Source organism: Malaya genurostris, chromosome 1, assembly GCF_030247185.1.
Source record: "Malaya genurostris strain Urasoe2022 chromosome 1, Malgen_1.1, whole genome shotgun sequence".
In the NCBI taxonomy this organism is placed as follows: Eukaryota; Metazoa; Arthropoda; class Insecta; order Diptera; family Culicidae; genus Malaya; species Malaya genurostris.
This window is the reverse complement of record NC_080570.1, coordinates 12770363-12794730: the sequence shown is the minus strand read 5'-3', so window position 1 is coordinate 12794730 and position 24368 is coordinate 12770363. Positions and strand designations below refer to the sequence as shown.

At 38.0% G+C, this 24368-nt stretch overlaps 2 protein-coding genes across 3 annotated transcripts in view; both read left to right on the top strand.

Annotated features, from left to right (window-relative positions):
* The window catches only part of LOC131432768 (uncharacterized), a 126434-nt gene that overhangs the window by 54665 nt on the left and 47401 nt on the right, over positions 1-24368 (top strand). The window lies entirely within an intron of this gene.
* Positions 17700-18269, top strand: LOC131432813 (uncharacterized). Its single transcript, XM_058599345.1, has 2 exons — positions 17700-17938; positions 17999-18269. The coding sequence occupies exons 1-2, from the start codon at positions 17790-17792 to the stop codon at positions 18192-18194; spliced, it is 345 nt and encodes a 114-aa protein (XP_058455328.1). The 5' UTR covers positions 17700-17789; the 3' UTR covers positions 18195-18269.

The window sequence follows — 24368 nt, the reverse complement described above, 5'->3', positions numbered from 1 at the left end:
AAGATTCAATATCAAACTCAATCATTCATAACTGCAATATTTCTCACTCGAAAATTACAAAAATGCCATGCATCAAAATTCCAAAATTTTCAATCCATAACTAAAAAATTTCACAACTCATCGATTCCTAATTCCAGAATTTCTATATTTCAAACTTGGAAATTACAAACTTCGAAATTGTAAACTCCTGAATTCCAAGCTTTTTAAAACTCCAAAACTCGAAATTCCAAACTCAGAAAAATTTCATACTTCACAATTCCAAAATTCTGAAATACTCAAAAACTTGAAATGAAATTAACTCCGAAATGATAAACTGCAAAATTCCAAACTCATAAAATTCGAAGTTTATACTTCCACAATCTAAAATGTTAAACTCCTAATTTCCAAACTCCAAAATCTAAATCTTGGGTATTGCAAACCTCCAACTTTTATATAGAAAAATTTCAAATTTCAAAGTTCCAACTCCAAAATTTCATACTCCACAATTCCTAGCTCAAAAATTTTAAACAACAAAATTTAAAACTCCAAATTTCCAAAGCGACAAAATCCAAAATACTAGTTTCTAGAACTTCAAATCGAATATTACAAACTCTATGATTCTTAATTCCACACTTCCAAATTCCAAACTCGACAGTTTTAAGTTCTTAACTCAAAGATTCCAAACTCAAAAATTCCTAACTCAAAAATTCAAAACTCAAAAAGTCTAAACTCCGAAATTTCAAACTCCCAAATTTCAAAATGCCAAATTCTAAACAGACAAATTCTACTTTCAAAAATTTTAAATTTCAAATTCAAAAATTTCCTAACTCCAAAATTTTACACTCGAAAAATTCAAACTTCAAAAGTTCCAATTTCAAATTTCCTAGACTAAAATTTTCAAACTGCGAAATTTCGAACTCCAAATCCTAAAATTTATACAGCAAACTCAAAAATGACTAACTCAAAAACTTTTCACTCGAAAGTCCGAAATTACAAACTTCAAATCTTTAACCTCCGCGATTCCGAGTTTCAAAATTTCAAACAGCAAAATTTAAATACTCCATATTCCAACATTCTTAATCCAAAAATTTTCCCACCTAGTAAAATCCAAACTGCAAAATTCTAAACAGCTGAATTCCGAACTCCAAAATTTGAAATTTCAAACTCGATAATCCCCCACTCCAAAGTTTTACATCCGAAAAATCCAAACTCCAAAATTTTAAGGCTTTAAATTTTTCAAACAGCAAAATTCCGAACTTCAAAATTCCAAACACCAAAAGTTTATTTCCCGAAGATTCATGTGTCAAATTCAAAAATCTATAACTCCAAATTTTTTCACTCTAAAAATCTAAATTTCGACATTTCCTCACAATTGTTAAAAATTTCAAACGCAAACAATTGAAACTTTAAAATTTGAAACTCTGAAATTACATTGAAAACTCTGAAACTCTGGAATTTCTAGACTTTAAAATTTCCAGCTCCAAAATTCCAAATTTCAAAATTCTAAACAGCAAATTTACAAATATCATACTCCAACATTCCGAAACCCCAAAATTTTCCCCCTAGTGAATTTTAAAATTAAATTCCAAACACCAAAATTTTAATTTCCGAAGATTCTTGTTCAAATACAAAAATTTATAACTCCAAATTTTTTCACTCAAAAAATCCAAATTTAGACATTTCCTCAAAAATTCTTAAAAATTCCAAACTCAAAAATTGAAACTTCAAAATTTCCAACTCAAGACTTTAAAATTTCCAGCTCCAAAATTCCAAACATCAAAATTCTAAACAGCAAAATTTAAAATTTCATACTCCAACATTCCTAACCCAAAAATTTCACACTCGATGAAACTAAACTTCAAAATTTCAAGACTTAAAAATTTTTAAACTTTAAAATGCCAGGCTCCAAATATTCTGCTTTCGAAAAATTCAAACTTCGAAATTTCAAAATTCCAAATTTCAAAACTAAAAAAAACGCCTTGCTTCCAAATTTCAAAATTTGGAGTTCTGAACCCAATAATTCCTAACAATTCAATCTCGAAAAATCCAAACTCCGAAACTCCAAAATTCGAACTCCGAGATTCCTAACTCCAGAATTTAAATGCTTTATAATTCCAAACTGCAAAATTTCAAACAGCAAAATTCCAGAATTCAAAACTTCAAACTAAAAATCCAAAATTCCGAACTCCAAACTTAAAACTCAACTCTTTTAAATACAAAAAATCATAACTCCGAGATTGCAAACCCCAAAATTTCAGAACTCTCATATTCCAAACTCCAGAATTCCAATACCTTAAAATTTAAAATTCTTAAATTCCAAACTGCAAAATTATAACAAGAAAAATTCCAAACTCCAAAATTCAAATCTTCAAATTTCGAAATTTCCAACTCAAAAATTATGAACTCGAAAATTTCAATCTCATAAATTCCATAACCTAAAAATTTCAAACTTCGAAATCCCGAACTCCGAAGTTTAAACTGAACACTGTTAAACTCAAAAAATCATATTTCCGAGATTGCAAACTCCAAAATTTCAGAACTCCCATATTCCAAACTCCAGAATTGCAATACTTTAAAACTTCAAATTCCGAAATTCCAAACGGCAAAATTATAACCAGCAAAATTGCCAACTCCAAAATTTAAAACTTCGAATTTAAAAATTTCCAACTAAAAAATTATGAACTCGAAAATTTCAATCTCAAAAATTCCATAACCTAAAAATTTCAAACTTCGAAATCCCGAACTCCGAAGTTTAAACTGAACACTGTTAAACTAAAAAAATCATAATTCCGAGATTGCAAACTCCAAAATTTACTCCCATATTCCAAACTCCAGAATTCCAATACCTTAAAATTTTAAATTATTAAATTCCAAACTGCTAAATTATAACCAGCAAAATTGTCAACTCATTCAGTAATAGCCGTTCAACCGAGAAGGTTGTGTATAGAAGCGTACAGTTTAATAACGCTGGTTGGTTTACACGCGTTAGATACGACAACGGTTGAACTACAGAGACCTGTTGGCAGCAGCCGTTAAAACGTATAGTCGTGCTGCATAAGAGAGCCCTAGTGCTGGGCCAAGCTGGTGAAGGAAACAACAAAGGGCGTTTCCCAAACTCTACCCAGGCCGCAATATACAGCCACAAGTGCTGAGCAGGAGAGTGCAAAGGCACATCGAAGAGGAAGAGTGCAAAGGCACATAGAAGCAGGAGAGTGCAAAGGCACACCGGTGCGAAGGCACTTCGGTGCAGAAGCATATCGGTGCGGAGCACTAGGAAGAAGGAGACAAGACAACTCGGTCTTTCCACTGCCATACAACACGCAGGTATACACCGGTGACCTGCGCTGGTTACAGCTGGCGAAGACGAAAGCAAATCGGAATTCGAGTGGTGCTGGATGTCAGGTAGCAGTAGCATCACATCATATTCTATCGCTACAGTGAGCTTCAGCATTGTATCAACGTCCAGATACATCCAACAAGAACATCTAGAGCAACGAGGATCTACACGGCAGTGCAACGGAGATAGACAACAATTTCAAGGTAGAAGTTTTTTCTTTTCCTTTTGATTGAGTACTGTGTAGTGTTGGTTTCAAATTTTATTTTAAAGTTTAGTTAAAAATTTTAATGTAATGGATGAATCCATGGACGTAAATCCTAGCATGAATCCGATACCCCCACGAACGAAAAAATATCAGGAGAGCTCTTCTGGGCCTTGGATAGTCTTTTTTAGACGTATATCAAAGCCATTTAACATTTTTCAAATTAATAAAGGTTTGACATCACGATACTCTTCAATCAAAGAGATCATAAAAGTAAATAACGATAAAATTCGTGTTGTGGTAAATAATTTGAAACACGCGAATGATATTGTCTCTTCGGAACATTTCAATAAAGAGTATAAAGTTTACATACCCTCCAAAGATGTCGAAATTGACGGTGTTGTTACCGAAGCGAGTCTTTCGGTAGATGATTTACTCAAGCATGGTGTTGGTCGTTTCAAGAACTCTATGCTTGAGGGTGTGAAAATACTGGAGTGCAAACAACTGTACTCAGTAGTTCATGAAGAGGAAAAAAAAGTTTATCGCCCATCAGACTCGTTTCGAGTGACATTTGCCGGGTCTGCGTTGCCGTCCCATGTCTATGTCGATAAAATTCGCCTCCCTGTTCGGCTTTTTGTTCCAAATGTAATGAATTGTACGAACTGCAAAAAATTCGGCCACACAGCTACTTACTGTAGTAATAAACCAAAATGTATTAAGTGTGAAGGGCCTCATAAAGATAATGATTGCAACAAGGAAATTGAAAAATGTATTTATTGTGGGAATAGTCCTCATGATGATATTTCAGTATGCACTGCATTTAAAGTGCACAAAGACAAAATTAAGCTTTCTTTAAAAGCACGGTCTAAGCGCACATATGCAGAAATGCTTAAAACGGTCATTGATGTCCCCCCTTTGGAAACCGAAAACGGGTTTTCAAATCTAGAGGAACCAGAGGACTCTGACTCTGACGAAAATAGTGAAGGTAATTCGTTTATCACTACCCAAGGGTCAGTTAAGAGAAAGAAGTCTTCCTCCAAATTACCAAAAAAGACACCTAAAATTTCATCTTCAAAAAAAGATCCCCGTGTTAAACAAAAAAAGTCAAAACCAAAGACTGTGCCTCCTGGTTTGTCAAATTCACAAACCAATCCAGGATCTAGTACAGAAAAAGATAATAATCCAGTGGGCTCCATTTCACAGCCACCAACAGGATTACTGAAGTTTTCGGAAATTGTTGAATGGATTTTCTCAGCATTCAATATATCTGAACCCTTAAAGACCCTCATAATGGCATTCCTTCCAATAGCTAGAACCTTTTTGAAGCAGTTATCAGCTCAATGGCCAATTGTCTCAGGTTTTGTATCTTTTGATGGATAATTTATCACCCGTCGCAAATGATACAATCACTGTCCTGCAGTGGAATTGTCGAAGCATCATGCCAAAACTTGATTCATTTAAAATATTATTGCATAGTCAAAAATGTGATGTATTTGCTTTATGCGAAACATGGCTTACTTCAAACATAGCTTTAAATTTTAATGATTTTAACATTATACGTCTCGATAGAGACTCTCCGTATGGTGGAGTGCTTTTGGGAATTAAGAAATGCTATTCCTTTTATAGATTAAACATCCCTTCAACTTCTAGTATAGAAGTTGTTGCTTGCCAAATAAACATTAAAGGCAAAGATATTTGCATAGCTTCGGTTTATATTCCTCCAAAAGCACAAGTTGGACAGCAACAGCTTAATGAAATGGTTGAAGCCCTTCCTGCACCACGATTGATTCTGGGGGATTTAAATTCGCACGGTATTATGTGGGGTTCCGTTTACAATGATAGCAGATCATCTTTAATACAAAACATTTGTGACAATTTTAGCATGACGGTATTAAATATGGGTAGCATGACACGGATCCCAAGACCTCCGGCACGCCCAAGTGCATTAGATCTATCTCTTTGCTCAACATCAATTCGACTAGATTGCACCTGGAAAATACTGCCTGATTTACACGGTAGCAATCATCATCTCAATTAGCAGTAGCAATTGCATTGCTACTTCCGCTAGTATTCCATATGATTTGACAAAAAATATCGACTGGATTAAATACCAAAGTAGTATCTCTAGTATTTTGAATTCAATGGAAGAGCTCCCTCCACTTGAAGAATATGACTTCCTCATTTGTTCGATTCTGGAGGCAGCAGAACAATCCCAAACTAAACGCTTTCCTGGGCCAACGACTAACAGAAGGCCTCCCAACCCCTGGTGGGACAAAGAGTGCTCAGAGGCTAAACTCGCAAAACAAAATGCTTGCAAGACGTTTCTAAAACGGGGAGGAGGAACTCCTCAGAATTTTGAAAAACTTATGGTTTTAGAAACCAAGTACAAGAGCATACTTCGAGCCAAAAAATGTAGCTATTGGAGACATTTTGTCGAAGGTTTGTCAAGAGATACCTCAATGAGCACTCTTTGGAACACGGCCAGACGAATGAGGAATCGTAACGTGGGCAATGAGAGTGATGAATACTCGAACCGATGGATATTTGACTTTGCTAGGAAAGTTTGCCCAGATTCTGTTCCTACGCAGAGCATTATACGGGAATCTCCTCCAAATAATGGTTTTATTAATAACCCATTTTCAATGATGGAATTTTCTATAGCACTCTTGTCTTGTAACAATAACGCTCCAGGGTTGGACAGAATTAAATTCAACTTGGTGAAGAATCTGCCCAACCTCGCAAAAAGACGTTTGTTGGAATTGTTCAACAAGTTTCTTGAGCAAAATATTGTTCCACCTGACTGGAGACAAGTGAAAGTTATCGCCATTCAAAAACCGGGGAAACCAGCTTCCAATCACAACTCATATAGACCCATTGCGATGTTGTCCTGCATCAGAAAATTGTTCGAAAAAATTATTCTACGACGTCTCGACACTTGGGTCGAGACGAACGGTTTGTTGTCAGATACTCAGTTTGGCTTCCGTAGAAATAAAGGGACGAATGATTGCCTTGCATTACTTTCGTCTGACATCCAAATTGCCTTCGCTCAAAAGCAACAAATGGCATCTGTATTTTTAGACATTAAAGGAGCATTTGATTCAGTTTCCATTGATGTTCTTTCAGACAAGCTTCACCAAAATGGACTCCCAGCGGTTATAAATAATTATTTGCACAACCTTTTGTCAGAGAAACACATGCATTTTTCACATGGCGATTTGGCAACACTCAGAAATAGTTACATGGGTCTCCCGCAAGGCTCATGCCTCAGTCCGCTCCTCTATAATTTTTACGTAAATGACATTGACAGCTGTCTAGTAACCCCATGTACACTAAGACAATTGGCAGATGATGGCGTGGTTTCAGTTACTGGACCCAAAGCTATTGATCTGCATAAACCATTGCAAGATACCTTAGATAACTTGTCCGATTGGGCTGTTCATCTTGGTATCGAATTCTCTGCGGAGAAAACAGAGTTAGTCGTCTTTTCAAGAAAGCATGATCCCGCGCAGCTTCAGCTCCATATGATGGGAAGAATGATCCAACAGGTTTTAACTTTTAAATACCTCGGGGTGTGGTTCGATTCCAAATGCACGTGGGGAGGACACATTAGGTTTCTGATAACAAAATGCCAACAAAGAGTAAATTTTCTTCGAACAATAACAGGATCTTGGTGGGGTGCTCATCCGGAAGATCTAATAAAATTGTATCAGACAACGATACTTTCAGTGATGGAATATGGATGCGTTTGCTTTCGTTCCGCTGCAAACTCTCATATTATCAAACTGGAGCGAATTCAGTATCGTTGTTTGCGAATTGCTTTAGGGTGCATGCATTCGACACATACAATGAGTCTTGAAGTTCTGGCGGGAGTTCTTCCATTAAAAGATCGATTTTGGGAGCTTTCATCACGCCTGCTAATAAGATGTGAGGTGCTGAATCCCATGGTAATTAATAATTTCGAACGACTAGTCGAGCTTCGATCTCAAACAAAATTCATGACAGTATATTTTAACCATATGTCACAGGAAATCAACCCTTCAAGATATATTCCTATCCGTGTCAGCCTCCTAAATGTCCCTGACTCAACTTTATTTTTCGATACATCCATGCAGCGCGAAGTGCGTGGAATCCCGGATCATCTACGTTCGACGGAAATCCCAAAAATATTTTCAAGTAAGTTCAGGCATATTGACTCTGAGAAAATGTTTTACACGGACGGATCGCGAATTGAAGAAGCGACAGGGTTTGGTATGTTCAACAATAATGTTTCGGCCTCATTTAGGCTTCAAGAACCTGCATCTGTTTATATAGCAGAGCTAGCAGCAGTTCATTATAGTTTGAGTGTAATCGTCACATTAATTCCAAACCATTATTTCCTCTTCACAGATAGTCTGAGTGCAATTGAAGCCATTCGCTCAAACATGACTGGCAAGACTGAACCGTTTTTCCTGGGCAAAATAAAACAGTGCCTGAACGACATATTGAACAATAATTATCTAATCACTATAGTCTGGGTCCCGGCTCATTGCTCCATTCCTGGCAATGAAAGAGCCGATATTTTAGCCAAACGTGGTGCTATTGAGGGTGAAATTTATGAGAGACCAATTGCTTTCAACGAATTCTATAGCTCGTCTCGCCAAAGAACACTTGCCAGCTGGCAAGCTTCTTGGGATAAAGATGATCTGGGTCGGTGGATGCACTCAATTATTCCGAAAATATCGACAAAGGCATGGTTCAGGGGACTGGATGTGAGTAGAGATTTCATTCGTGTGATGTCCAGACTCATGTCCAATCACTACACGTTAGATGCACATCTCCTTCGAATTGGGCTCTCCGAGACTAATCATTGTGCTTGTGGCGAAGGTTATCGAGATATTGATCATGTCGTTTGGACATGCGTGGAGTATCGTGATGTCAGATCTCAACTAATAAATTCTTTGCGTACCCAAGGTAGACTATCCAATATCCCAGTTCGAGACATTCTTGCTTGTCGTGACCTTTCATACATGAAACTTATTTATCATTTCATAAAGAAAACTGGAGTTTCAATTTAATAAAGGCCCCTTTCAAGACTTAGTTCTGATCCCAGCTGCGTCCATGAGTTCAACCAATAGCTAAATTAGAATAAAAATAATGTAATGATACAAACAAACTCGAAACAGTTTATGAAATTATTAACAAAATGTCTGAAAATAACAGCTTATTTTATAATTTATAGAAGTTAATCGTTTGGTTCAAATAATATTTCCGAGTAGATTTCATAATTAATGACGAGTTACCTAAGATGATATTTAAGTAATAAGAGAATATGTTTTAATAAATGCAAAACGTTGTGACTATGTTAGAATTAAATTAGGATAAGAATATTATGTAAAAGTGATGCTACGGCGAAGAAAAACTTATGTAAACTGCCTTAAGAAATAAACGTATTTATGAAAAAAAAATTGTCAACTCCAAAATTTAAAACTTCAAATTCAAAAATTTCCAACTCCAAAATTTTTAATTCGAAAATTTCAATCTCAAAAATTCCAAGACCTTTAAATTTCAAACTCCGAAATCCCGAACTTCAAAGTTCAAAATTTCGAACTGAAAAATTCCTAACTTCAAAATTTCTCGCTCGAGGGGACGGGTAAGTCGATGCCTGTCACGCAGCCCACCTGAGTTCGATTCCCAACCCCGCACATAGGATCAGAAAAATTTTCTGGTCCGGAGAGGGGCGAATGACCTAAGGTGTTAAAACCTCTACAATTGAAACAAAAAAAAAATCTGGTTTCTTGGAACCAAACTCCTAGATGACGGAAGAATCTTGTTTTAATCAACCTAGTGTTGTAATGAAAGTGCCTTGAAAAAAATCTCAAAGCACTTCTCATTGAATCTTGAATGAAAAAAAGAAATTTCGTTCGGGCATAGCTAGCAAAAATGTTGCAATTTGTAACAAGCTTTTAGCCAAACTTAGAAGAATTTTTTACACAATTCAAAGAACTCTGGTCTTTCGACTAAATAATCAAAACTAGCTTTGGGTAAACCGAACAAAACGAATAAACCTAGACAATTGTGTTTTTTTTTTCTTGTGAAGAGCTTGCAAAGAAAATCATAAAACATTTGAATCGGGTTCAAACTGACGAATTGTCATCAAGAAGTAAAAATAATGGCTGCTTTGTTACACTCAGATCACATACCGGAAGATGTCACAGCCTGCTTATTATTCACCGATTATTCTGAATGAGCGAATCTTCGGATGCAATCATCGGAAATAATGATGATTACGGCGATGTTCATTGTATGACTTCAGAACAACACCTGGCAACCAAAACCATACCATTAAATCTGTGACTTTCAGTCACGCAAGCAAACAGACAGACTGTGTGATGCAGAAACTTGTCACCAACAGGTAAATATCGTACACTTGCAAACGTCTTGATGACGAAAAGAAGAATGACAATCATTTCTCAAGAAACTAATCACTAACCGTCGTTTAATGGAGGCTCTAGGGAAAAATAAAAAATGACGAACGTTCAATCAGCACATAGTCAGTGGTGGTAAATTGCGAACCGAACGTCGATGCTTCTGCAAATTTACTCAAAAATGTTCACTGAGCGTAAGCATGCGATAGGTTCGAAAACTATTCCCTCGGTTAATGCGAAGGTGTTCTGTGCTCGGTGTTCGACGAAGCAATCTGTTTCGAACCGTTCGGTTGGCGGACCATCGGCGAGGGCCGAGTGAAATGCGTTCGATACGATGGTTTGTTGATTGCAGTTCTCGCATCCTGGTTTTGAAATTATCAATGCACACATGATCAGCACAAAAAAAAATGTTTTTCTCGATTGATAAATCGCTCAATAGCAATTCAAATGGTATTATTTTGGACATTATCAGTGTGCGTAGGGTGGCTCGATATGGAAAATAGTAAGTTTTGGATCTTTTGCAAATTTTATGGTTTTTATTTATAGAATCAATAACAATAAGAATTGAATAATTTAGAACATTTCCAGCTAGGTGGTTAAAAAATTTGTAAACTTTTTGACTAAAATTTTGACATTTTCAGTGGCTCAATATGAAAAAGGATTTTTTTTACTCTGGCAAATTAGATGTTTAATAAATTTGTGAGTCAATAGCAAAGAAAATTGAGTAATTTCAGGTATTTTCAACAAGCGTATCTAAACTTGATGTTCTATTGATTGTTGAATCAATTGCAGTTCAACTTGGATAATTTTAGACATTTTCAGAGGGCGTAGAGTGACGCAATTTGAAAATTTGGATTTTTTACTAATTCGATGATTTATTAAATAGTAAAAAATCTTTGGAAATTCTCTGCCACCGTAGGGTTTTTCTATTCGAAAAATTGTAAAACTTTTGACTAATACAAATTCGATGGTTTGTTGGTTGTTGTATCAATAACAGTTCGAATTGAATAATTTAGGGCATTTTCGGATGGCGCAACTTGTAAACATTTTGACTTTTGCTGATAAAATGTTTCATTCAATAGTGAATTAATAACAATTGCTCATTTTTGACATATTCAGGGACCATAGGATAGTTCTACGATAGCGAGCGACGTTTGTTAATTTTGGACATTCTCAGCGAGCGCTGGATGGCTTAATAAAGAAAATTGTAATTTTTAAATTATTTACAATTCCATGCCAGTGGTAGAGCGGGAACCGAACACCAATGCTTTGTACATATTTGTTTAGAAATATTTTCCTAGCAAAAATATGCAAAAGCTGTTCATTCGGTTTATGGTAAAGTTCGCTTGCTGTTCGGCGGAGCAATATGTACCAAACCATTCAGTTGGCAGACCATCGGTGAAGGTAAGTTGAGCTCTATTCGATTCGTAGTTTTATTATTTATGGTTCGATGAAATGCCTACCTACAGCATCAAAACTAAATTCTATTTCAGTTGTTGAGCAAAGCAATAGCGCGTTAAAAATTACAGTCAAAATCACAGGCACTTCGACGATTTTTATGTTTAAGTCCGATGGTTCGCCACCACTACTATTTATATATTAATCACTACAACATCCGATTTGGCAAAATAATTTGCAATTTCTCATATAAAGCTGCGTTACCACCGAACAAAATGCTTAAAATTCTAATATTCCAAGTGCAACCAATTAAACATTGAATTAGAAAAAGGTAAAATATTACATTTTTATATTAAGCCACTCTACGCCCACTGAAAATGTCCAAAATTAACCTATTTGAATTTAGTTCATTCACCAATCAATAAAGCATCGGATCTGCAAATTCAAATACTAACATTTTTCAAATAGGACCACACTACGCTCGCTGGAAATTGGAAATCCTATTGGAACTGCTATTGATTCACCAATTAATAGAACATTGAATCGACATTAGTCAAAATTTTTAAAATTTCCCAAATAGCACCACCCTATTTGGTAGTCGAAAATGTCCAAAATTATCAAATTTTTATTGCTCTTGATTCACTTTTAAATGGAAAATCAAATCAGCAAAAGTCAAAATGTATACAAATTTTCATATTGCGCCACCCTTCGCTCGATAAAAATGTAAAAGATTATCCAATTCGAACTGCTATTATTTCCAGAATCAACAGACCATCGAATTAGTCTAAGATTCAATTTTTGTCAATTTTTCAAATGGAACCACCCTAAAAGCAAAGTCTTGGCATTACATTCCTTTTGTGGAATTTGGCCTTTCTGTTTCAACAGACTTCGCAGCCGATTCTTAGTGTACACAATCATTGCATGGCTAGTACCATGGATCCTACTGACACTAAGAATCCTTCGGGGCTCGAAATACGACAACTCGAATCGGACCACCCTACGGTCGCTGAAAATGTCCAAAATTGTTAAATTTTAATTGCTTTTGATTCAATATTTCATAAAACATCATATTAGTAAAAGTCAAAATATTTACAAATTTTCATACTGCGCCACCCTACGCTCGCTGAAAATGTAAAAAATTAACCAATTCGAACTGCTATTGATTCACCAATCAATAGAGCATCGAAATGAGATTAGCTAAAATAAATCAATTTTCCATATACAGGCACCCTACTCTCGTTGGAAATGCCCAAAATTACTCCATTTTAATTGCTATTGACTCACCAATTTATTCAATATCCAATTTGCAAATGTTAAAACATTTTCAATTTATCATATTGAGTAACCCTACGCTCGCTGGGAATCTACAAAATTACCATACTCTGCTAAGCTACCCAAACACTGAAACGTCCAGCCGCAGCTGACAAAGTTCGGTTCATCCGAAGCAACAGCCTATAGTACTCGAATCGGATGTTCATGAACATACTAGTAACGATAGGCTCACAAACTAAAGCATCGGTTCTTTCACCATCAGCATCGCTTCTTGGTTCGGCGATGCTTGCTCGAACGATGGTATCGGCAAATTTATACTCGCGATGGTGGTTCGCTTTTTGGTTCGGAACGAACACGTTTTGCGTGTTCGAAATCGATGCTTTACCACCACTGCACATAGTCTATCATCCGATTGGTTCCGTTAAGTGGTGACTCTACGTTTGCCGTGCGAAGTTCTGACCTGGAATCTATCTGGGTCATCTCACAGCTGACGGCGCTAGAAGAAAAATCACGTTCCACGGGTGAAATTATATAGTGGAAAGCAAGGAGAACGCCAATAATTAAACGTCATCGTAGCAACAAACTTTGCACCACGGTAACAGCTCGCGAGGAAGACACTTTGCACTTTGTTGTTCCCTTCGGTAGATAGAGCAGTGCGACGATAGTTGATATGCAAAGTTGAAATTATACAGTGACTAATTGAAAGGTACCCGTAATGAGCGGATAAAGCAAAAAATGAAATTATGTCAAGCGTGAGCCACGTTTGTTTTTTTTCTAGCTTTAGGCTGGTAAAATAATTATAACGCTTTTGTTCTGGAAGAACGAATCGTCATCGTGAAATTGAACACTGTAAAGAATTTTCCTTTTAACTTAAATATTCAATCGTTTTTTTTATTTAAAGTAGAAATGATTGGCGAGCTCCTACTAGAAAAGTAAAGCACTACTCATGTGGAAAAACGACTTTGCTAAGAGAAAAAGCATTGGTCAGGAACGTATAAGTCGTATAAGTGCAACTTTTTTGACGTTGGTTCTAGTGAAGCGTGCCTGGTTGGGACACGGTACCGGAAAAGTGAATGATTAATGGTACTCCTAACAGTGAGAATTTGATTGCTTGGCGCTTCTCCAAACAAAATTTGAATGCAGAGTAACTCTCAGAATGTCGTCATTCTTCACTTACACCGATTCGGATGAAACCAGACACACGTTTTCAGGCGATCAAGACGATGGTTTTGAAAAAGGACACTTTTATTTTGCATACATTTTCTTCAAATCGTTGCAACTTGGAAACTGTAAATTGTACAAAAATGGTGACAAAGAAAATCTTTGACTCGAATCGGCCTCTCCACCGGCGAAAAACAAATGGTTTGCCATACTGAAGATGTGTGCAAAGTTCTTCTGCAGTTCGTTTTAGGCTGGGCTCTGCAGCATAAATTCTCGAAATTTAGAAATGAAGCCATATACAATCGACCTGAAAAACTTAGTCTTAAAAGAGGACAATGACTCGAAGTATCGAAGGTCTGCGAAAATGTTCAGGCCTCGAGAATTTCGGGAAATTTGGCGTTCTATTTCTTGCATGCCTCGAAGGTGCCAGGTGTTCATGACGACTCCACTTGCAAATTGAATGCACCAAAGCATTTTCACTGTATTGCATAGTAAAGAATAATTGAAAGTGATTTGCTTTTTTTATTGCTTACTTGTCCACTCGTCCAATTGCCTTTGTTTACTCTGTTTACAATATGTTATTTTTTTACCCTGTCTACTTTATTCCTTTCTTTTCTCAGTATAATTTGTTCAATATATTTACTTCATTTAGATTGTTCACTTGTCTGCTTATCTGCTTGAATTTTGTTAACTTGTTTGTTTCATTACGTATTTACTCGTCCACTCGTCCACTCGTCCACTTGTCCACTTGTCCGTTTGTCCGCTTCTCCACTCGTCCACTCGTCCACTCGTCCACACGTCCACTTGCGTCCACACGTCCACTTGCGTCCACTCGCGTCCACTCGTCCACTCGTCCATTCGCGTCCACTCGTCCACTCGTCCACTCGTCCACTCGCCTCCACTCGTCCACTCGCGTCCACTCGTCCACTCGTCCACTCGTGTCCACTCGTCCACTCGCGTCCACTCGTCCACTCGCGTCCACTCGTCCACTCGCGTCCACTCGTCCACTCGTCCATTCGCGTCCACTCGTCCATTCGCGTCCACTCGTCCACTCGTCCACTCGCCCACTCGCGTCCACTCGTCCACTCGCGTCCACTCGTCCACTCGCGTCCACTCGTCCACTCGTCCACTCGCGTCCACTCGTCCACTCGCGTCCACTCGTCCACTCGCGTCCACTCGTCCACTCGTCCACTCGCGTCCACTCGTCCACTCGCGTTCACTCGTCCACTCGCGTTCACTCGTCCACTCGCGTTCACTCGTCCACTCGCGTCCACTCGTCCACTCGCGTCCACTCGTCCACTCGCGTCCACTCGTCCACTCGCGTCCACTCGTCCACTCGCGTCCACTCGTCCACTCGCGTCCACTCGTCCACTCGTCCACTCGTCCACTCGTCTACTCGTCCACCCGACCACTCATCGATCTTTTGGACTTGCCGATTTGTTGATTTGTCGACTTGCCGAGTGGTAGATTTGTTGACTTGTCGTTTTGTAGACTCGTCAATTTGTCGACTTGTCGATTAATCGACTTGTCAATTTGTGGACTTGTCGACTTGTGAACTTATTGGTTTGTCGAATTGACGAATTATTGTGTTATAGATCTGTCGACTTTGTTGACTTGTCGATTTATCGATTTGTCGATTTTTCGACTTGTCAACTTGTGGGCTTTTCAACTTGTCGACTTTTCTGCTTGTCGACTCTATGACTCGTCGATTTGTAGACTTGTCGATTCGTCGACTTGTCGATTTGGCGACTTGTCAATTTGTCGATTCGTTGATTGGTCAACTTAGTCGATTCGTGTACTTGTCTGCTGGTGGACTTGTTGATTTGTCGAATTGTCGATTTGTTGAGTTGTACATCTGTCGATTAGCATATTTGTCAACTTATTCATTTGTTGGACAGCCGATTCGTCGACTCTTCCACCTCTCTATTTGTCGACTTGTCGATTTGTTGACTCTTCGACTTGTCGATTTGGTGACTCATAGATTTGTCAACTCGTCAATTTGTTGACTCTATAATTTGTCGACTTGTAAATTTGTAGACTTGTGAACTTGCTGATTTGTCGAATTGACGATTTTTTGAGTTGTAGATTTGTCAACATTGATTTCTTGAATTGTCTATGTGGTTATTTGTCGACTCTCGTTTGTCGACTCATCGATTCATCGACTCATCAACTTTTCGATTGATTTGCGGGGTCATCGATTTGCATACTGAGCCAATTCGCTCTTCGCTATGTATCTTCAACCTGTTATTCACCTCCATAATCTAAAAATGACTCTGTATGAGTTCCAGCAGATGAATATTCTTCCGCGTACAAAAAACCTACTACAAAGCGAATTTCATAGTCGGCCGGAGCAACGATTATCACGGATATTGTTTACTGTACGCACCGATAGGCAAATATCTGCTAAATCCTAACAACAACTGCGTGTTACGACTTGTCAATTTTAATGCTGCTTGTGGAAAATGTGTTCATTTTGAACGTGTTAGTTTAAAACAACATAGCTTTATATTTGAAAATGGGCAATAAACTAATTTGGCTCGACACAACAAGTTTTTTCTTTGTGTAGAATGCGTAGTTCTGGTTTGTTAAAAACAAATTTTATTTGCACAGCTTTTTTTCTTACAAAATTATTACTTGACAGTCTGTACTAAGTCCAGGTACACCTGGTTCCTTTACCGAGTAAAAAAAAACAACACATCATTATATTTCTTCATTCGCCTAAAGTATATAAATTTTACTATCAAACTCCAATTCGTTCGATTATGATATCGACAAAATAAACCCATTACAGTTATTTGTGCGAAATAAATTTGCCAACCTCATAATCCTTCAAGCGGAGCCCCTTCAAATCGTATTCCGACCCAACCTGCTCTAGTCAACTCTGGCCAGACACGAAAACCTCACCCCAAAAATACGAACGATATCCACTTGTCACGTTTCGTAAGTTATTTGCAAACCATTTGATGTTCCGTAGGATAGTAAAGCCGACGAAGACGACGGCGACGAACGAAGCATGAAAGGGCGGGGGTAGGATGAGGATTCGGTTTTTATTGAAATTTTCATTACTGATTTAGGAAGCCTGGGAGTGTCTGGGAGTGGCTTCTTCGAAAATGGTCCGACTAGGCGACAGCGGATTTAGAACTGGAACACGAATGAATCATTTCGGTTGTGCCGCCGGTTGGCTTTGCTGGTAGAATCTTGAGGCGCTGGGTTTATTTATTTTTGTTGAGCTACCGCACAATACTAAAGGGATCTGATTTTAAATTCATCTCAGTTTGAGTTTGATGATGTGCTAATTTTTTTTGTTCTTCTTTCCATTTGTTTAGCTTCTCCGTTTGTGGAAGTCGTTTCGGTGTTCTGCCACCGACTAGTCGGTTTCAAAATGCATCCGGTCCGGTCGGTTGTTGGGTAGGCAAGGCAGAAAGGGGCTGGGCACCGGAAGAAAATAGTAAAACAAAGAACCTCCTTCTTACGTCATTGATGGCATACATACGGAAGCTGATGCTGATGTTGGTTGCACTAGGAGTTGATTGTCACAAAGCGCTGCTTTCGTTCGTATGTTGCCCTACATAAAAGTTGGTCATTATTTGTTTGCTCAGCTGGAGAGCAGATTGCTTTTCCACTTTGGGAAACAAAAAGTAGCAAACCGACTTACATCTACTTACATCTTCGACGTGGCAAACAATGTTTGTATACTTATATGCTGTGATTCGATATACGACGACGTTCGCTCGATGCTAAGTCGTACGGAGCACAGCATAAAAATAAATCGAGTAATTAATCAACGTGTCACTTATGAGCTCCAATGGAAGTCGTGCTAAACGGAATGACCTGTTTCTGGTTCATTTGCACCGGACTCACTTTCTCACTAATGAACCGCGCGCGAATGAGTTGATTGAGCAGAATTGCCTGAATAGCTAGCAAAACAGTTTCGTAGTAAGCCATGACCGAAGGTTGAAAATGACATTTGTTTGAATTAAAAAAAAACATTCATTCCGGTTTCACAACTTCTAAATTATGTGTCGAAATTTAAAAAATGCATAGTTTCTTTCTGCTATCCTATGCGGTTTCGGTTTTAGGATTGCTCCTATCACTGGTGTATTGGATCATGGACTCGCTTCGGTACCGAACACTGAGCCGCATTGCTGCATTCAGGCAACGGTCCTTCCCAGCCGGAGAAGAAAGGTTCCACCTAATTTGTCACGTGTTAATTTAACGTTTTTAACTATTTTTGTACATTCGAAGAACACTAACACGAAAATACGTAAGCCGATATCGGACCAAAATGTTCCAGCGAAAACTGATCAACGAAATCAATCGCATCAATGCCAACAAATTGCGGATCAAACCATCGCAGGAACGGTACGAGCTGTACTACGATTCGGAAGGTACAATCCGGCTGAGGACTACTACCAAATCGTCCGGGGTGCAGTCGCAGTAGCATCGAACCGGAAGGAAGACTATCCGTGGAGCTCACCATAGATTTATTGAATAAAATCATTCGGATTCAATCTTACTCGATTATGGATGGTTCTTTCGGCAAACGTTTCCGATTTTTTTTCTCCTTTTTCAAACGTTTCGCGAATTTAAACGCAATCCTATTCTGGGTTGACTTATTTTTCACCGCTAGAGAGAATGAAGTTGATCATTTTACTTTTCCTATTAGGAAGCTTCTTCTGACAATTGAATTATTCTACGGTCGAAAAACTAGAGACGCACTTTGTCAGTCCTGAGTTTGCTTCAGCACTTTTGGTTTACCTACAAGAGTTTTGAATATTGTCTATAGAAATAAAAATCAACTAGAGACAGAGATTGGAAGAAAATCAAAATTACGCTTTAAATATTTTAAAACTACTAGGGACAACCCTAAAGCGATGTTCGAGTGGTTGACGTGGGACTATACAACTATTGTACATATAAAAGCACTGTTAGTTTTTATTTGGAATATTTACACTGAAGTTTCTACATGAAAAATTCTTCGAAAACAAAATTGTTTTAATGCCTTGACAAGAACCGCTTGGATTGAGAATTGGTTCCAATTTTCATCTCTATTTGCATGGGGATGCCATCAACTCAGCAATGACACAATTTTGGATTTTTTAGATTCACTCATTTATTGAATGCGCCTCAAAATTCCAGAGGCTTATGATAAGAGATTTCTGGAAAATTAAATCACTGAAAATTCATGATCCCGGGATGGCGGCTCAATGCACAGGGCACTGGTCGTACAAACCAGTTGTCGTATGTTCGAGCCCCGACCTGGAAGGATTCGTAGTGTCAGTAGAATCGTAGCACCAGCCATGCAATGGTTCTGTACACACTAAATCGGCTGCGAAGTCTGTTGAAAAAGAGGGTCAAATTCCACTACAGGAATGTAATACCAAAGCTTTTTGAATTCATGGAAACTTTGACATGAGTCTGATTGATTTTTTATGTAACCAGCGATTTACACGGAACGCATCAGTGCTTGAAGATCATATAATAAGGAATAGGTTTCTGCAAGCGCTACCATATCGGTTACCGGGAAAAAACTCCTGAAATTTCCTTGAAAAACTGGGACTTTAAAGAGTTCTGAATTGGAAAGCGACTGGAGAGTCAGTATTAAATGGAATTGCTTAGTAAAGGGTGATTTTTTGCTGGTATCTTCTTTGAATGGGTGCCGGCAAAGTTGAAGGACGCACCACTTTTTTTATCGAAAAATTGTGTTCAATGCCGAAGGTCATTTCTGGTTGAATTGATACATCAACAAGCAAAATTGCCTCGTCTAAAGTGAAGACCAGCCAGAAACATTGCAAGAGCTACCAATGGATCCCAAAAAAGTCACTATTTGATGTGGATTATGGACCGGTGGCATTATTCCTGAAATACCGGCCGATATTTTATAGAGAGTGTGCCAAAATTGGACCTTGCCCATGGGCATCCAAAGCGGAGCCGCGGCTATCATTTGCATGAAATCATCTTCAAACATTGAATAATATTGATCATACTTTTGCTTCCAATGAAGATCTCATCAATTTTCTCAAATTTTTTGTGTTGTTTTTTTTTTTAATCAAATCCTATACCTCTCAAAAATCGCCCATTTTCTATTTCCTAAAGCATTCGAGCGTCTCTTAAATCACATCGAACCATGATTTAAAAAAATCTAGATGCTTCAAAAATATCTGAAACGTCAGGATCTTATGTCGTCTCAAAAAGGGAAGAAAAATCGACTCTGAAATTTAGTCAATTTTGCAATTGAAATGAGAGTAGAATGGTATATGACACTGAACTATGATCCCTGTTTAATTGTATTTATTTAACATTATTTACGTCAAAGTACATTTGTCATTCTAATCAGACAACTTTTTTTCGTCTACTGTAGGTCTGAAAATACCGCTCCTAACATCCAAACATATTGATTTTAAAGTGGAAGGTACAAACGTCGGCGTCTTTAGTTCATTGTATTCGTCCAGATTTGTTCACTTTGAAAGCGTCTTATTGTTCGAAGAAACTCGTGTAAGAATTATCGAAAACACATTGCAAACGAGCCAATTTAAACTCATTTCTTCTGATTTCAACAGAAAGCTTCAACCAACTGAACAGTTGGATGAATATGCGACCCAATCCCACAAACCAAATTCTCGGAAAATTCCATTTGTAATGACTTAATGGTGGATTAGAATACATTTTACTGGTTCCGACAACAATCTAAATTGGGCTAGCATGTGCGACTGTATGAATGTATGAATACTTCTATGGTTCAGTCGATTAACGGATGTACTTTGTGATCGATTGATTCTCGGTTCAAGTCGCCGCTGTCGCTATCGGTATTTTTTTTTATTTCAATGAATTTCCTGTCAAATCTTCCAATCTTAGAATATTATATGTTCTTCCACGTAAATTTTCCCAAACTGCGATCTTATAAAATGTAAAATCACATGGTTTCTTTCGATGTGTCTATGATAAGTCGAGGTGCAAGTTCAGGACCAAAATCTGGGCCTGAAACTAGAAGTGAACTTGTTATACAGTAAACCTAGGTTCAGATTCACATCGTGGACATCTGGAATTCCGAAACTGAATTCCGGTTCTGAATTATGGATCTGGATTCGAAAATTTTAACTAAATTCTGAAACTTGATTCTGAACCAGGACTCTATAGTCCGAAACCTGCTTTTTAGTACCAAAATTCCGGTCCATAATTCAGATTAAAATTCAAGTCTAAAATTCAGCTCCGAAATTCAGCTCCAGAATCTAAACATAAATCTAAAACTGAACACTAGACTTGAATTTTTGGACTGGATTCTGGAAACGAATTCTAGAATGGGATTCGGAAGCTAAATTTTGGACCTTGATTCTAGTCTGAACCCGAACTGTAGCTCGCGAACTTGAAGATCTAGAACTCAGGTTCGAAACTTAGTTCCAGTTCCTAAATTCTATAGCTGAATTCTGAAACAGAATTCCGGATCCGTATTCAAGAATTAAATTCTAGAACTTAATTCTGAATCTAAATTCTGTATCGAAATTTTAGAACTGAGTTCGGTTGAAATTTTTTGCATGAAATAGGACTCCAAAAGCGGCTGAAACGTCGGGCAATTTTACAAAATATCATTTAACTATGTGAATTGGACTGAGAGAGCCGTACAAATAGACAGTTTTTTTTCAAGTTCTTTGGTTTGAACACTGTTGAGAATTTCCCATATTATTATGGTCAAAGTCCAGATCGATTCCAGTTTCATGATTAGAAACTTCCAGGTTCAGGATCTAGATCAGTGGTATGGTAAGCCCATGTGTAAGACAAGGATCTGGTCATAGACCAGTATTATGATAAGTGGTGGTCAGGAATTTTCGTCAGCAGATGTGGATTCCATAATTTGGAACTTCCAGGTCAAGGATCGTGATAAATCTAGGTGCAGATTCAGATCCAAGACCTGGACCTGAGCCTGAGAACTGAACTAGTAAGCCCCAGGTGCAGATCAATGGATTAATTTTGAGCCAGAACCTGGATCCTGTACCAGAAATTCTGAAATTGAACTTAGGATATGGATTCTGGAACTGGTTGCTATAACTGGAGCTGAACTATGGACATGGGAATTAAGTGTGCAACTTTATTCTTGACATGGATTCCAGTTCGAACCTGGATTTTAGTTCCAGAATCGAGACTCAGAATCAAACTTTAGCTACAGAATTCTGAGACTTGATCCTAGAACTGAATTGTGAACCTGAATTCCTGACCTGGATTCTAGAACTGAATTCTAGGAGTGAACTCGGTAGCTGAATTTTTAATGTGGATTTTGGCCCGAACTCGAACTGTAGCTCGTAAATCTGAAGATTTAGAACTCAGATTTTAGAACTTAAACTTAGATTTCAGCTCGAATTCGAATTTCAAAAATCCAGAACCAGAATGCATTTCCGGGTCAGGAATCAATTCCAAACTTCAGTACCAGTTCCAGAATTCTGAACCAGGATTCCGAAGCTGAATTCTTGAACTAGATTCTGAACAGGAATTTTTTTAACTGAATTCTGGACTTGAATTCAAAAAATGAATTTATTAAATTATTGATACTGGACCTGGACTCCGCAGCGACTCTGAAACTCAACTTCAAGAATTTCGGTCCGGAAATCAGTTTCATTGTTCAGATCCCGTTCCAGTACACAGATCCAGAATTCTCGATGAAGGCTTACGATTGTATCGAACGGGACACGGAAGTGAACTGATTTGTGGGTGTTTCAAAATCAGTACACTTCCAGATGTCATATAAATTATCTCTTTCCACTTTCTGTTCTCCGTTTTCTTCATCAGACAAACAGTTGAATGAATGCACTGAACAGAAGAACGAAAATACGGATGACGATGCAAATGAAGAGCAATTTTGTTTTGTCGTAGGAAATCTAGTTTTACTAATTCGAACCTAAGAATTTGGGCCTCTTCGAAATTACACAGTCAATGTGATTCTTGAAATCAAGGTATCCAGTAGATCTTGCAAAATGCATGCATCTTCTTGTTCTTTTATCAGATTATACAGGTTGAAATCATCCGAAAACGGTAGTTTGAAACATTTCACTAAGAAGTTCAGATCATTGAAATAGAGTGAAAATATGAACGGTCCTAAATTACTTCCTTGAGGTACTCCAGAGCTAACTGCAAACGATGCTATTGAACAGTTTCCTGTTTTTATCGCCGTCTCATGACCATTAAGATTCGAATGCATCCAATTCAGAAAAGTTCCTGCAAAGTCAAGTGTATCGAGTTTACAAATTTTTATTTGGTGATACTAAAACACGATTCCAACAGTCGTTCCTTAACGGAATCTTTTCAAAACAAATGAAACAATCAGAGTGAAAATGTGAAACCAAAATGTATCACCAAACGTTAACAGGTTCAGCTCGATTAAAAACTATAAACAGTCAGGAGAAAGTACTGCGAAAGCAGCGGATCAAAGAACTAGTGCGGAACAATCAGCTTGATGACCGGCTTGCCAAAAAAACAACCACAAATAAAACATCGGAAAAAAGTGAAAACCATTCACGAATTTCTTCCGAGCATGCGTTCATCGCACTTTGGTCGAAAGAAGAAAAAAAAATGTATGCAACGCAACGAACTGCCGAATGAGCTGCACTATTCAATTTTCTATTTCTGTACACGAATCGGCACAGTGCACTACCGGCCTACTTTTTGTAATTCATTGACCTTTCCCGAGCATCACTCGGCATGGTGCTAAGCCGACCGATACCAATTATCCATCCACGGGTGCCATGACAACGTCGTTTTGTTGACCGATCGGAGCCGTGAACGCATCCGTCAACAAATTAGCAAGCGATTTGATGATTTCGATGATGGTTCGCAGCAACCGCCCCCGGTGGTGGCGCTTGGCATTGCTTTTCTCTTGTATCTCTTATTCAACCCAATCACTCACTAAACGATTGAATGACCGACCGACCGACCGACCCATCTGCGGTAGTGGCACTTAGCCAACCGTCAATTGAGCAGCAATTGTGGTGACATGCGACGGCGCAAAAGATCGGTTGTCATTCCAGCCTCAGCTCAACAGATAGGAACTAAAAGCCGGAGTCTCGAATACGAAGCCCGCTATTGATTGGCATATATTAACTGTAATGGGCAAATAGAATTAAATTTTATAACACGATGAAGAGAAATTGAGTGGCGCCGGACTGTGGCCGACAGTGATATAGTCTTTCACCGGGAAGAGGAGGAACAGCAGGACGAGAGAAAGCGATGAAAGACCGGGTCGGTTTGGATCATGCTGCTGTGGAAAGTACTAGTCAAAAACAATAATCATAACTGTTTCATTCCAGTGTGATGATAACTTTTGTGACAGAAGTTCTCGGCTAAGGAAATTTTTCGTGCCTTCGAATCTCTTTTGTTCTTGGGATTCCTAATTATGGATATAACGAGTCCATTGCTAGCATTTCGGCTATCATTTATCACGTAATGCTATCAAGAAATCGTTCCTCAGGTTATTGTCTAATTTATTTAAGTTACTGGAGAAGCACTAGATATAAGGAAAACATATCATTTAAATGGTTGTAACCTGCTGATGCAAAAGATGAGGAGGTTTTATGCCTGATGGAGAGCAAATTTGACTTCAATATACTTTTCTCCGTTACAAATAAATACA

Coding starts and splice junctions, on each gene's coding strand:
- LOC131432813 (XM_058599345.1), top strand. CDS start 17,790: ATGCATAGTTTCTTTCTGCTATCCTATGCGGTTTCGGTTTTAGGATTG. Junction 17,939..17,998: donor TTCCCAGCCGGAGAAGAAAG/GTTCCACCTAAT, acceptor GTACATTCGAAG/AACACTAACACGAAAATACG.